A 12848-nucleotide genomic window follows, 5' to 3' on the forward strand; every position below is an offset into this window, starting at 1 on the left:
AGGCCAGGACACTGGGGTTACACCCCTACTCTTCTCCAGAAACACCATGGGATTGTTAACGAGCACAGAGAGTCAGGACCTCGGTTTGACGTCTCATCTGAAGGACGGCGCCTGTTTACAGTCCAGTGTCCCCCGTCACTATACTGGGGCATCAGGACCCACACAGACCACAGGGTGAGAGCGCCCCCTGCTGGCCCCACTCACACCTCTCCCAGCAGCAACCTTAGGGGGGGGGGGGAGGGAAAAAACCAAAAGCTGAACAGATTTTTTTAAAAAATTTTTTATTGATGCTTAACAAAAGAACAAAAATTACAAGCTTCAGTCCAGACTGGGGTCTGGGGTCCCTCAGCTTCAGTCCAGTCCAGTCTGGGGCCCCTCAGCTCCAGTGCAGTCCAGACTGGGGTCCCTCAGCTTCGGTCCAGCACAGACTGGGGTCCCTCAGCTTCGGTCCAGCACAGACTGGGGTCCCTCAGCTTCAGTCCAGACTGGGGTCCCTCAGCTTCGGTCCAGCACAGTCTGGGGTCCCTCAGCTCCAGTCCAGTACAGTCTGGGGCCCCTCAGCTCCAGTCCAGTCCAGTCTGGTGTCTCTCAGCTCCGGTGCAGTCCAGTCTGGTGTCTCTCAGCTCCGGTCCAGTCCAGTCTGGTGTCCCTAGGCTCCAGTCCAGTCCAGTCTGGTGTCCTTCAGCTCCTGTCCAGTCCAGTCTAGTCCAGTCCAGATCTTAGCTGGCACAGAACCAGGAAAGGAACCTGGAAAGAATATTGTTATTGCAGGTGTGAGGGACACAGACACAGACGTCACCATGACATCAAACAGCAAGAGGAGACTCCTCCTTGAATCACAGACACGACCAAGCGGCGCCCCCCTGTCTGCTCACCTGCACCTCCTCTTCCTCTTCTTGTCCTTCCCGGCAGCCTGCTCCTCCTCTCCCTCGCTCTTCCTCTCCTGACCCACGGTCTCCGCCGCCTCCATCGGCTCGTCCTGATCATCTGTCTCCACCGACACACAGCTCAGGGAGTTTAAAAAGACGCACCAGCGATTCTGCAGCAGAGACAGGAGAGTCACGTTAAGAGTCGGACTGGACACTCCAGGACATGAACACTGCACTGAGAGAGAGAGAGGGGTTCATACAGACACATGACTGGAACCTCCAGGACATGAACACTGCACTGAGAGAGAGAGGGGTTCATACAGACACACTGACTGGACACTCCAGTACATGAACACTGCACTGAGAGAGAGGGGTTCATACAGACACACTGACTGGACACTGACTGGACACTGGACAGGAGTAAAGAGAGGATCAGAGCATTACCCACCTTATTTTTCTTCTGTCTCACAGGAGGTGGTGATTGGACCTCCTCCAGCTGGAGTCTGAGGAGGGAGAGAGGGGGCAGGAGAGGGACAGCACAGGGAGAGAAATAAAGAGACAGGTGAGTCAAGTGTCCCAAGAGTACAGAGACTCTGCTGAAATCACACTCGCAGTGAGTGACACTGACACTAACCAGCCTCAGGACAGCACTGCTAGAGCACCACAACCCAGACTCAACCACATCACAGCACAGATCAAACAGCAATATCTCACACACTGGGACACACACACACAAACACAACATAAACTGGAATGCTACAGAACCTTAAACAGACAATACACACTAGCTGAATATTTGACCAAAATAAAAAATAACTAACAGAAACAGACCCTGACGAATTACAGGCTCAGTGACCACAACCTGGCCATAGAAACTGGGCGACACAGGCAGACCTGGCTGCCCAGAGAGGACAGGCTGTGCTCCCACTGCCAGCGGGGAGAAATAGAGACAGAGGTGCACTTCCTACTGCACTGTGACAGATACTCTGGGATTAGAGAAACATTCTTCCCGAAATTCAGAAATCTAATCCCAGAGTTCCCACACCTGCCAGAATCACAACGGGTCCCAATCCTACTGGGAGAGGGAGGAGGGAACTCAGTTGATCTGGGAGCCCAGTATGTGATCTCCTGTCACAGCCTGAGGAACAGTGAGTCTGTCTCCCAATAATGCTCCAGCCACCTACAGTATATGTCAATATTTTATAATATGTCTTTGTTGTAAATGTCTGTAACATGTCTGCTTTACGCAGAGAGTGGCTGGGGTTGGATGTCAAGGCCTGACGATACCGCATTACGCAGAGAGTGGAGGGGTGGGATGTCAGGGCCTGACGACACTGCTTTATGCAGAGAATGGAGGGGTGGGTGTCAGGGCCATACGACACTTCTTTATTCAGAGAGTGGAGGGGGTGGGATGTCAGGGCTAGATGACACTGCTTTACACAGAGAGTGGAGAGGTGGGTGTCAAGGCTATACGACAGTGCTTTACACAGAGAGTTGTGGGGCTAGGATGTCAGGGCCATATGACACTGCTTTACACAGAGAGTGGTGGGGGTGGGATGTCAGGGCTTGACGACACTGCTTTATGCAGAGAGTGGAGGGGTGGGATGTCAGGGCTATACGACAGTGCTTTTGGCAGAGAGTGGTGGGGGTGTGATGTCAGGGCCATACGACACTTCTTTACGTAGGGAGTGGCAGGGGTGGGATGTCAGGGCCTGACGATGCTACTTTACACAGTTAGTGGTGGGGGTGGGATGTCAGGGCCATACGACACTTCTTTACGCAGAGAGTGGCAGGGCTTGACGACACTGCTTTATGCAAAAAATGGAGGGGTGGGTGTCAGGGCTATATGACAGTGCTTTCTGCAGAGAGTGGTGGGGGTGGGATATCAGTGCCTGACAACACAGCTTAATGCAGATTGTTTAGGGGTGGGTGTCAGGGTTATACGGCAGTGCTTTACGCAGAGAGTGGTGGGGGTGTGATGTCAGGGCCATACGACAGTGCTTTACACAGAGAGTGGCGGGGGAGGGATGTCAGGGCTTAACAACACTGCTTTATGTAGAGAGTGGAGGGGAGGGTTTCAGGGCCATAAGACACTGCTTTATGCAGAGAGTGGAGGGATTGGTGTCAGGGCCATATGACACTACTTTACACAGAGAGTGGCGGGAGTGGGATGTCAGGCCCTGACGATACTACTTTACGTAGACAGTGGCGGGGGTGGGATGTCAGGGCCTGACGACACTGCTTTATTCAAAGAGTGGAGGGGTGGGTTTCAAAGCCTTCTTTGTTGACGACGACTGCGCCGCCTAGCAGATACAAATGGGTTGTACAACTTTGAACTAGCAAATGGAAGAGGGCTAAGCCCCCTCTCTTTTAGCCCAGGTTCGATCTGTCTCCCAGAATCACCAGGGCGCACGCACACACACACACCCGTGCCGTTGAAGTGTTCTGCTTCATTTCTAAGGGAAACTCAACATTCACTCCTACCCCGAGTGCAGAAAAGACAGCATCCACAGCAACAACAGCTCAGGTCTCTGCACAGGAGCTAAGCTGCCCCCATCTCCTCTGCTCTACTGCTCCTGCGGAGTGGAGTCCTGCCTGGAGCCGTGTTTGCAAGCGGCAGCTCCCCGCGCTCTGTCTGTGCGTCGTGTCCAAGAGCTCCTGGGAGGAAGAGAGAGCCCTCCCACTCGGGGGCTTTTCCACGGTCTGTGTGAGGAGGGGCGGGTGTGTCCAGTAGCTTATCGAGCGGAAGCCTGGGGCGGCGGAGAGCTGTGATCGTGCAGACCTTGAGGTGTCACCTCTTTGTCTGCTTTCCAGCCCCCCCTCCACCCAAGCTCTGCTCCAGAGTAGCCCGGCAACCCCTCACACCTGCACGTGTCACAACCTAAGGTGTGGTCATGAGACACCCATGGGGTGTCGTTCTGTTCTTGCTAATTGTTTCCTGCCCGTCGCAGGCAGGAATCCATGCGAGGAAGATGCGCTGGACAGAGCTCAGAGAGCGCAGCTGGGTGGCTTTCCTTCTGAGTGATGTTCCTGCAACACTCTCCCGCTACTCTTGGTGCGCTCATGCCGCAACCGAGGAAGGCTGGAGCAGGTGGCTGTGGGCTCTGCGCACCGCCGAAATAGCTCAGCTGGGAGAGTGTTAGACTGAATTTCTAAAGGTCCCTGGTTCGATCCCGGGTTTCGGCAATTTGTTTCATCGCGCCCTTTGTTCCTCTCTCCAGCCCACCCTGCCTAAAGTGACGCGTCCCTTTCTCAGCCCGAAACGCAAGCGAGACACCAGCAGCAGTCCCTGCAGGTTTCCGTACTGTAGCGGCTATCACGTTTGCCTAACATGCGAAAGGTCCCCGGTTCGAGACCGGGTGGAAACAGCCTCGTTTTGCACGCTCCTGTACTTCACAGAGGTCTTTAGCGACTGGTCATTTGTTCTCAATGTATTTCCGGTGCCTTCGTGCACTCTTGTACCAAACGCACGTTCCTTCTGTACGCGGAGCCGATCATTTGCAATTGGGCTGTGCCGACAGACCAGGACGAGCTCTGTCGGCTCAAAAGCAGCGCAGGACCTGCAAGAACAACAGAAAGATTAGCATCCAGCGGGGGCCTCTTAGTGAGCCCAAGATCTCATCAAGAATCGGCTCCAGCAACAGGGCTGGGCGCATTGTTCCATTCTCCGACCACTCTCGGTGTAAACAAGTCCCTCCTGGTCTCTGCTTGAATTGCACTTTCCTGTGTTTGCTTTGCATGGGCCAATGTGAAGAAGATCCTTTGTAAGTCATTGAAGAAAACCAAGAAGAGGTCGGAGTGGCCTCTGTCGTTCATCAACGATCCAGTCAGGCAGTACTCCTCTGCAAAGCGCCGTTCGTTCACATCGATTGGCTTTTTTTTGCCTTAATTCGTGCAAGTAGTAAAAGCAGACGCCCCTATTCTGCCGTGACCCGGATTGTTGCGGCCACAACACAAAGTACTGACCACTATACGATCACGGCGAGTTACCAAGTTACATGTGGCATGGCGGAAAAGGCTGTGCTCTCTTTGTGTGACATAATTCGGAAAAGTCCTGACGTTGTATTTCAACTGAGCCCCAGTATACATCGACCCTTCGACACTGAGTGACAACTCTCTTGCGTGTTTTCTCATATTTATGTAGTTTGCTTGGTGGTGCAGTTGTCGTGCACAAAGAACGCTTTGAAAAGCGTCAAAAGCAAGTCATTCCAAGTTGGTCGTTTGTGTTTTCCGTTCAGACACGAAATGCTGAAATGATCTCTTGGCTCCTCGGTTGTTATTTCTGCTACATAGAGGAATCACAGCACGCGTGTTTAAAGAAGACTGTGATATTTGGTGTGTCTTGGATTAGACGAGATTAAAGAGTGAGTAGTTTTGTTTTTATATTTCTGTGATGTTATGGGACCAATGAAGAATGTGGCATTCAGACTAATGTGGAGTATTTGTTTCCTTAGGGAAATTGCCACTGCCGTATACTGGGGCATTAGGACCCATATGGACCGCAGGGTGAGCGCCCAGCGACAGAAACCAGACTGTACCGTGTGTCGGGCTCAGCTGCGAGCAGGACATTGACTTCACTTAAATGATAAAACCCAAATGAACCAAACCTGTATAAATTAGTGGTGGAAAGGAGTCTTTTTATATAGCAAAAGGTCTCTGATCCTTTGGTAAGAACGAGGGGTATATAACCCATTGTCCTCAATATTAGAAATGAATCCTTGAGCACTGCTGTTGTACCAACGGTCCATAAAAGCCTAACATTACCCTTTCTTGCATAAATCGTAGAACATGCCGTCACATTTCAGTTGCACCTCAGTAGCAGTTTGATCTATTATCACCCTGCTCCCCACCTCATAACCTTCGCTCTTCTTATTCTGGTCTCCTAACTGTCCCCCAAGCCCATCTACACTGTGTGAGTGACAAGGCCTTCTCCTGTTATGCCCCCCAAGCTCTGGAACTCTCTCCCCAAGGATACCAGATTCACCTTCCCTAAACTCCTTCAAATTCAGACTCAACACCTTGTTCTGTAGAAGAGCCTTTACTGAACTGGTTCCAATCTTTACCCCTCTGCTTCTACTTTCCTTAGTACCACCATCCATGGTCTCCTCTGTCTATTGGAATTGTTTTATCCTGTGTATTCTAATTGTAATTATGTCAAGTACTTTGAGAAGCCACCTTTGGAACCATTATATAAAATAGTTTATCCTAAAACCTTGAAGCTTTAATAGGGCAGTGCAGTAGGGCTAAAAATTAACAGTGTTAGTGGGCCATCATGATTTGTGCAAATTATAGGTAGTCACAAAGGGAGACTAGGATTCACGACATGGGACACTGAAACAGGGGAGAGGCTTTGTGTAGTAAGTGTTCAGTCTCAATCCACACAGTCTGTGCTGCTGGTAGAGGTGGTTGTGAACACCTGTCTTCCCCATCAAGTGCTGGGATCTCCAGTCTCAATCCTAATACTCCTCATGACTGTCCAATACCACTGCTGTGAAACCAACGCCCATAAGACAAGACCTCCGAGATTCTAACTGCACCATTATTCACTGATGTTTGTGCACCAGTATTGTTCCTCTGCTAAGGAAGGGAAGGCCTACTTTACACCAAGCCCCTGTTGACAATTCCTTCCTTGTGTTTATTTTAGTCAGTTTGTGCAGCCTAGAATAGGACACCAGATCTCACTCTTACTGGGCACTACAGTAGCAACTCACACTCCATAAGCACTACGCCTCTCGGAAATGGGAGGATTTCCAGTATATTGAACACCTCTGTCTCTCCCCCAGTAAAAAAAAGTCACAATGCCCTGCCCAAGGAATAATGCAGCCATCTTCCCCCAGTACAATGCTTTATTACTCCAGCCATTTTCAGTCCTCATTGGCAGCAATACAAGAAGCATTCTTGAAAGGGGAACCCCCCCCCCACAAATACTTCCATTGATTAATGGGTCTCACTTCCCTTGAATTCCTCCATCCCATTCAAACCTATAAACCATAAAGAAACAAGGGCAAGCAGAAGGGTCTTTCACAGCTTTATTGAGATGTTGCCATTACAAGGCAAGTGGAGGCAGGAGAGTCACAAGGGCCAGGCTGGAGCCTTCATTCAGGCACCTGGGGAGGAAGAAGGAGAACAATCCAGCTGCACTGCAGGACACCACCCCTACAGGAGCTCCTCCTGCCAGACCCTACCTGTCCACTGGCCAACATCTCCAAAGTCCTCTGCTCCCTCCACATCCTCACTGGTGCTCTCAGCATCTTCACTGGAGCTCTGAGGGTCTCCCTCCTCATCCTCATTCCAGTCAGCTCCCACATCCAGAGGACCCTCTACTGGTGCCACAGCCACCCGACTACTGGTCACCAGGCTCCTGGTACCTGTGGACAAGCAACACCCAGGATTGAGGGATCTGCTATACCCAGAGACCCACAGTCTACTCATCTACACAGTCCTTTTGTCCAGCACAGGATCATTCCTCAGTTGTCCAAGCATGGTTGTCTCTTGGGCAGAGATGCATCCACAAGGGATAGAGAACCAGACCCACCTTCATTACAGCTGCCAGGACACCTGGACTCACAGCAGGCACAGACCTCATGGTCACCATACAGCTCCTCCCACCTGGAGGAGAGGAGGACAGGTGAGGCCTCCACCTGGCATGTCCCAGAGCACCCTCAGCAGGCTCCTTGCAGAAGTACCTCTTCACCTCCCTGTTGTAGGTGCAGGACTTGGTCCCTGGTGTTGCTTTAGCAGGAGCCACAGCCATGACACAGTGCATGTACAGCTCAGTCACTTCATGCTACAAGAGGGAAGGTCACAGCATTAAGGGATCAAGGCCAATAGAGGGACAGAGAAGGACCTTCTGCCATCAATGAAGGCAAGCTGGCAGCTCTAGGCACTACAGCTGTCACAGTCTGGTTCACATCTAGATCATGGACGTGAAAGCAGACCATGGATCAGTAGAGCAAGAAGGCTGAGCAGCCTTTGAGAGCAGTACCTTCCTGGACAGCTTCTTCTGGAAGAGGAAGGCATCAATTGTGAAGCGGAGCACATCCTTCTGCTTGGAGGGGACAAACCTGGACAGGCAGCCATCTGCCTTGCTGTCCACCATGCACCTGGGGACAAGGATGAACCCCTGCAGGCTCTTGGGGCTCCTGCCCACCTCTCCGCCCAGAAGGGGCCATACCCCAAGTTGTCAATCACAGGGAAACGGGGCTGGGAATGCTGGTCCGGTTTCTCCGTTACGTAACACGAGTGGATGTACAGCCTCTGCTCCACTGTGGCAAAGTAGGCAGTGGCCTGGAAGTACATGGGCTGACCCAGGAAGTACTCATCCTTAGGAGAGAGCCGGACCCAATGGGCTGGAGAGAGAGAGAGAGAGAGGCAGCATTACACCTGCACACAGCACCCCCTGCAGGCAGGAGGAGCCACTCACTCAAGGAGCTTACAGTTGGTGGTGAGCAGCACAAAGCTGTGCTTGTTCTTCAGGTCCTTGAAGAAGGTCCTTCTCCTGGCCCACGTGGGGACATAGCCAACCTTGTAGGAGTAGTGGAACCTGCAGGACAGAGGGGATGAGGGGCATCTGGACACTTTCCCCAGCAGCTTCTCCGCAGCAGCAGAGCCCTGCCTACCTGTTGTAGGAGCACTTGACTGGCACAGAAGGGAATGAAGCGATACACAGGTGCACTGGAGGAGGGCGGGGCATAGCGGAGAGTGTTGGAGTACACCAGGCGGCCCTGGACAACCTGCAGGGTCACAGAGGAAGGGATATTCCCAGAAAAGGCAACCCCGACACTGGCCCTACTGCTCACATCGATACACTGCCTGTAGATGAAGACCCGCTTACCGATCGCTCGGTGCCGCACTCGTGAAGCCCGTAGATGAAGTAGAAGTAACTGCGTGTGGTTCGGCTGACGCTGCAGTTGCCCAAGGTCACCTCCGATGGCCGACAGCTGAAGCCGAACAGGAGCCGACTGACCCTCACGTACATCCTGCTGGAGTCGCACCACACAACCACTCTTCGGGTGCCCCCGATGGCCGGCCGAGCCGGCTGCCGCCCTCGCTGGGGAGGAAATAGGACGCTCTTGATGTAGGCGGGTAAGGGGCGGCTGCCGGCTTCATCTTCTCCTTGTCAAAGTAGGGCGAGTACGCGTCTCTGGATACGGGAAGGCTGCGGAAGTCGGGAGCTAAGGACCGCGAGTCGTTCTCGCTTGCAGACAGGTCTTCGGAGGGCGCATCTGCGAGGTTCAAGTCCTCTTACTGGGCTGCGTCTTCGAGAGCCGAGAGGTCGGCCTGGAGCGCCAATTCCCGAGAGTCCCAGCCAGCAGGCCCGGCGGAGATCAGTGCAGGGAGCCCAGCCCCTGCGCACAGGCACAGCACAAAGAGAAACGAGCGCATTGCCAAATTAACGTCCCGCTAAATTGCTACAGGAGTAAAATAAGTAAACCAATAAACTGTGTTGAAGCAAGAAAGCATAAAGTGTGAATGCGGTGAATAGGTTTTTATACTGGCAGGACCTGCTACCACACACCTGGTCACACTACCGCTCAATCAACACAATCAATTACACACAGAGACTCGGATTGTTCTCAGGGTCTAATTAGGACCTGATTCCAGTCTGAGGCGGGACTCCGTGAAGCCTCCTGAACACTTTCCCGTGTGTATCTGACCTCAGCGGAGGAGTTCCACGCAATTTCGACAGAATTAAATCACCCACACGTGTAAAATTTGCTCAGATTAATTTATTGTTCAATTAGTTTCTAATTTCCAAGGACAGTGTGTTAAACTCGCTGTCATACAGAGTACGGAACATGCGACACGTCCGTCCACACTTTCTTTTATCGAGGGGGCTGTTCTATCAACATGTACCAACAATAATTTTACTATTTTTCATGTGTAATTGCATGTCATATTAAAATGTGTAATACAAGCATTTCTTTGTTTTCCAGTAAAGAAATACTGATCAGCTTTTGACATGATCTGATAATAATTTGTCTGATTTCTCAGAGATTGCTTTTGCTTCGCAGCACTGAGAACCTACGGAAGCCCGTTTCCGCCAGGGAGTAAAAAAAAAACGCACTATGGTATCTCAGAATTGTGACTTAGAATCATAGAATTGCGACCTAAAAACTCAGAATTTTGACTTTATCTCTCACATTTGCGACTTCGACATAGCCCATATTTCATTGTCTGTCCTTTTGTTATTATAACGGATTCGGGTTCTAGGGTTTGTCCCCTTGCCGCTCCCACCCTACTTCGTGCTTCACTGTATTGGCTCGAACCCAGGTCTTGCCAGCTAGAACCCGAATCCGTTACAATAACAAAAGGACAGACAATGAAATATGGGCTATTTCGAAGTCGAAAATGTGAGAGATAAAGTCAAAATTCAGAGTTTTTAGGTCGCAATTCTGAGTTACTTAGTCGGAATTCTGCGATACATTACTATGTAGGACAAGTTAATGTAGAATCGTTACTATGTCTGTCTTTTGTTTGTATGTAAATGAATGTCTTTGACAACTTAATGTTAGTTTTTAATTTAGTTTTACGATGTAGGTCATGCGTTAACATATGCACGAGCATACGAAATGTCTCACTCCTGATTCAGCTCATGCTCCATAGGAGAGAAGAGATTCCTCCTGCTTCTCGTACAATCATATCAGAACAGAAGCCCGTGTCGCCCAGCTCTGATTCAAGAGCGACTCGCATCTTCAGCCCTTTTTTTATTCGTGATCCTAATTTTCTTTAGTTATGATCAATATTGAACTTTTTCTAAATAAAACGACAATAATCAAACATGCAGGCAGACTTTTGAAAAGTATTAGGAGCTGACAGGATGCCCCTTTGGAATAGTTGTCAGAAAATGTGAGAAAAGGAAAGGTACGTAAGCTCTCACACACACCATTGGAGATTGGCATCTGATTGAAAAAAACAACTACCTGTCTCCCCAGCATTTAACGGTGCTGTTGTTTTGATTTTACATATTGTTAGCATTTTAATGAATTGTTAAATGATTGATACACAAATCGCTAAATAAGAAAACGTAAAAACCCTAGCTGTAAGCAATTGGCCATTCATATTCCTGAATTTTAAATCCCTGTGTTTTTCTGTATACGAATGCCTGGTGCAGCTAATTTGAAAGCAGAGTCTACCATTTACTGTATTGCAGAAGCGTATTGTTGCCACCAAGGAAAAAAAATCCTGAGTTTACAGGAGTAAAAGAGGAAACAAATGCAAACACCGTTTAGAAAAAACACACACGTCTCAGGCCTTAACCATGACAAGGATGGGATTTGAACCTAGACGAGCAGAGCACAATGGATTAGCAATCCAAAAAGTGACTCCTATTTAATTTTCTTTTCGCTTCCTCGATTTCTAGTACGCTCCTCAATCCTTACAACCGATAAACAAAACGACTTCATGTGCCACAGCATTCTGCTGCAGGTACTGTTTGCACCGTGTATTAGGCGAACCCGAATTAAATATTTCAAATATGTGAAGAATTTCATGAAAAAGATCACAGCCAATGTCAGCACATCGGAGCCTGTAGGCAGATTCAACAGAAGAAAACGATCTGAAGCCGCAATTCTTTCATAGAGTGTATTGTGACACTCTAACCACGTTGTTACTATTACTGCTACTTCTGCTGCCGTTGCTTTAAACTCTACTCAGCGGGCAAGTAAAGGTGTACAAGGAATAGACTACTTTGAGCCGTCCAAATTCCATTATGTGAATTTAAGCTTTTTTTTTTATTAATAACAGCATTAGTAATACAATGCGTGCTCAGAAATGTTACTTATTAGCTTATGAAGCAATATTGTTTCGACAATTTGCGGTCTTCAAAACGTAAACGCTGAAGTTTTTATACTTCCTTGTAAGCAGATCACCTTTGATTTAGAAAAGGAAAACTTACTCCCCTGTTGCTTTCATTGCAATATCTGAATCGAGACCCAAGCGCTAAGAAAGCTGAAATACGCAGAATAAACCCGATTTTAATTTAGATACACATTTTCTAATGCAGCCTTCATTACAAGACAGTTTATTTCTCGAAAGCGTTATGTAAAAAATATATGGATGACAATATTTAAAAGATGAAGATTTTACTTTTGAGAAATTGTCGTTTTACGTATCTAGACGCTTTTCAACCGCTGTTTTTAGAACTCTGCTGTGCTTCCTGAATCATTTTCAGTGTTATAAACTGGGTGTGGAGATAGCGATCACTTTGTAGAGCACTTGATAGGCTGGAGCTGTTCAGACTACTCTTGTTATTTCTCAAACGCTTCCATCATTTTTCTTTCAGGCTAGTATGCGAGTGTGTACATGTGTCTGGTTTTCGTTTCACTGATTCTCATTGAAGATTTGGGAATTAACGAAGAAAGAATCAGTAGCCAGGAAGGCAGAAGCTTTGGTTCTCAACGATCTTGAAGACACGCCCATGTAGAGCAGCATGTGATGATTTGTACTACAAAAGACCAAGTGCTCAGTGACGTCTGCGTTTACCGTTGAAACTTTTCATCTCAGGTGCATCTCAGGTGTTAACCATAGCTGAGTGGCGCAGCTGAAGTGTGCAAGGCCCATAACCCAAAGATCGATGGATCAAAGCCATCTTCTGTTATGCACGATTGATAAGCATACCATCAGTTTAATGACGTGCATTTAAACTGATTTCTTCTCTCGTGTGTGCAAACTTCACACTTACGGTGCTCTTTAATCTTTACAAATATGCAGATGCCCAAATGTTTCTTTGGTTGTTCTGACATCTTTATAGATTACTCAAATCCTTCAAATGAACACCCATATCAGCACAATTATGTTTATATATTTTAAAATTAAAGTACTAACAACAAAAATATCAATGTACATTTGTACTGTGCTCATTTAATAATGATTGTCAAGGATTGTCAAGTTCTCCAACAACTGTGTTATAATTTTAAAATATTTTTGCTAAGGATACACAACGGGTGTATAAGGCATTCTAACTACAGCCAGCTGAAG

At 48.7% G+C, this 12848-nt stretch overlaps 2 protein-coding genes and 1 non-coding gene across 3 annotated transcripts in view; 2 read left to right on the plus strand and 1 right to left on the minus strand.

Moving 5' to 3' along the window:
• Positions 1 to 12848, plus strand: part of LOC138242514 (zinc finger protein 135-like) — a 446217-nt gene that overhangs the window by 365843 nt on the left and 67526 nt on the right. The window lies entirely within an intron of this gene.
• trnaf-gaa (transfer RNA phenylalanine (anticodon GAA)) lies at positions 3983 to 4055 on the plus strand. Its single transcript has one exon. It is a non-coding gene; the product is annotated as a tRNA-Phe (tRNA).
• LOC138242842 (zona pellucida sperm-binding protein 3-like) lies at positions 7322 to 8212 on the minus strand. The gene is made up of 4 exons (XM_069198421.1): positions 8044 to 8212; positions 7855 to 7972; positions 7556 to 7656; positions 7322 to 7478 (listed from the first exon to the last, which is right to left on the minus strand). Exons 1-4 carry the CDS (start codon positions 8166 to 8168, stop codon positions 7337 to 7339), a joined length of 486 nt encoding a protein of 161 aa, XP_069054522.1. The 5' UTR covers positions 8169 to 8212; the 3' UTR covers positions 7322 to 7336.

This window comes from Lepisosteus oculatus, chromosome 14 (genome assembly GCF_040954835.1).
Source record: "Lepisosteus oculatus isolate fLepOcu1 chromosome 14, fLepOcu1.hap2, whole genome shotgun sequence".
In the NCBI taxonomy this organism is placed as follows: Eukaryota; Metazoa; Chordata; class Actinopteri; order Semionotiformes; family Lepisosteidae; genus Lepisosteus; species Lepisosteus oculatus.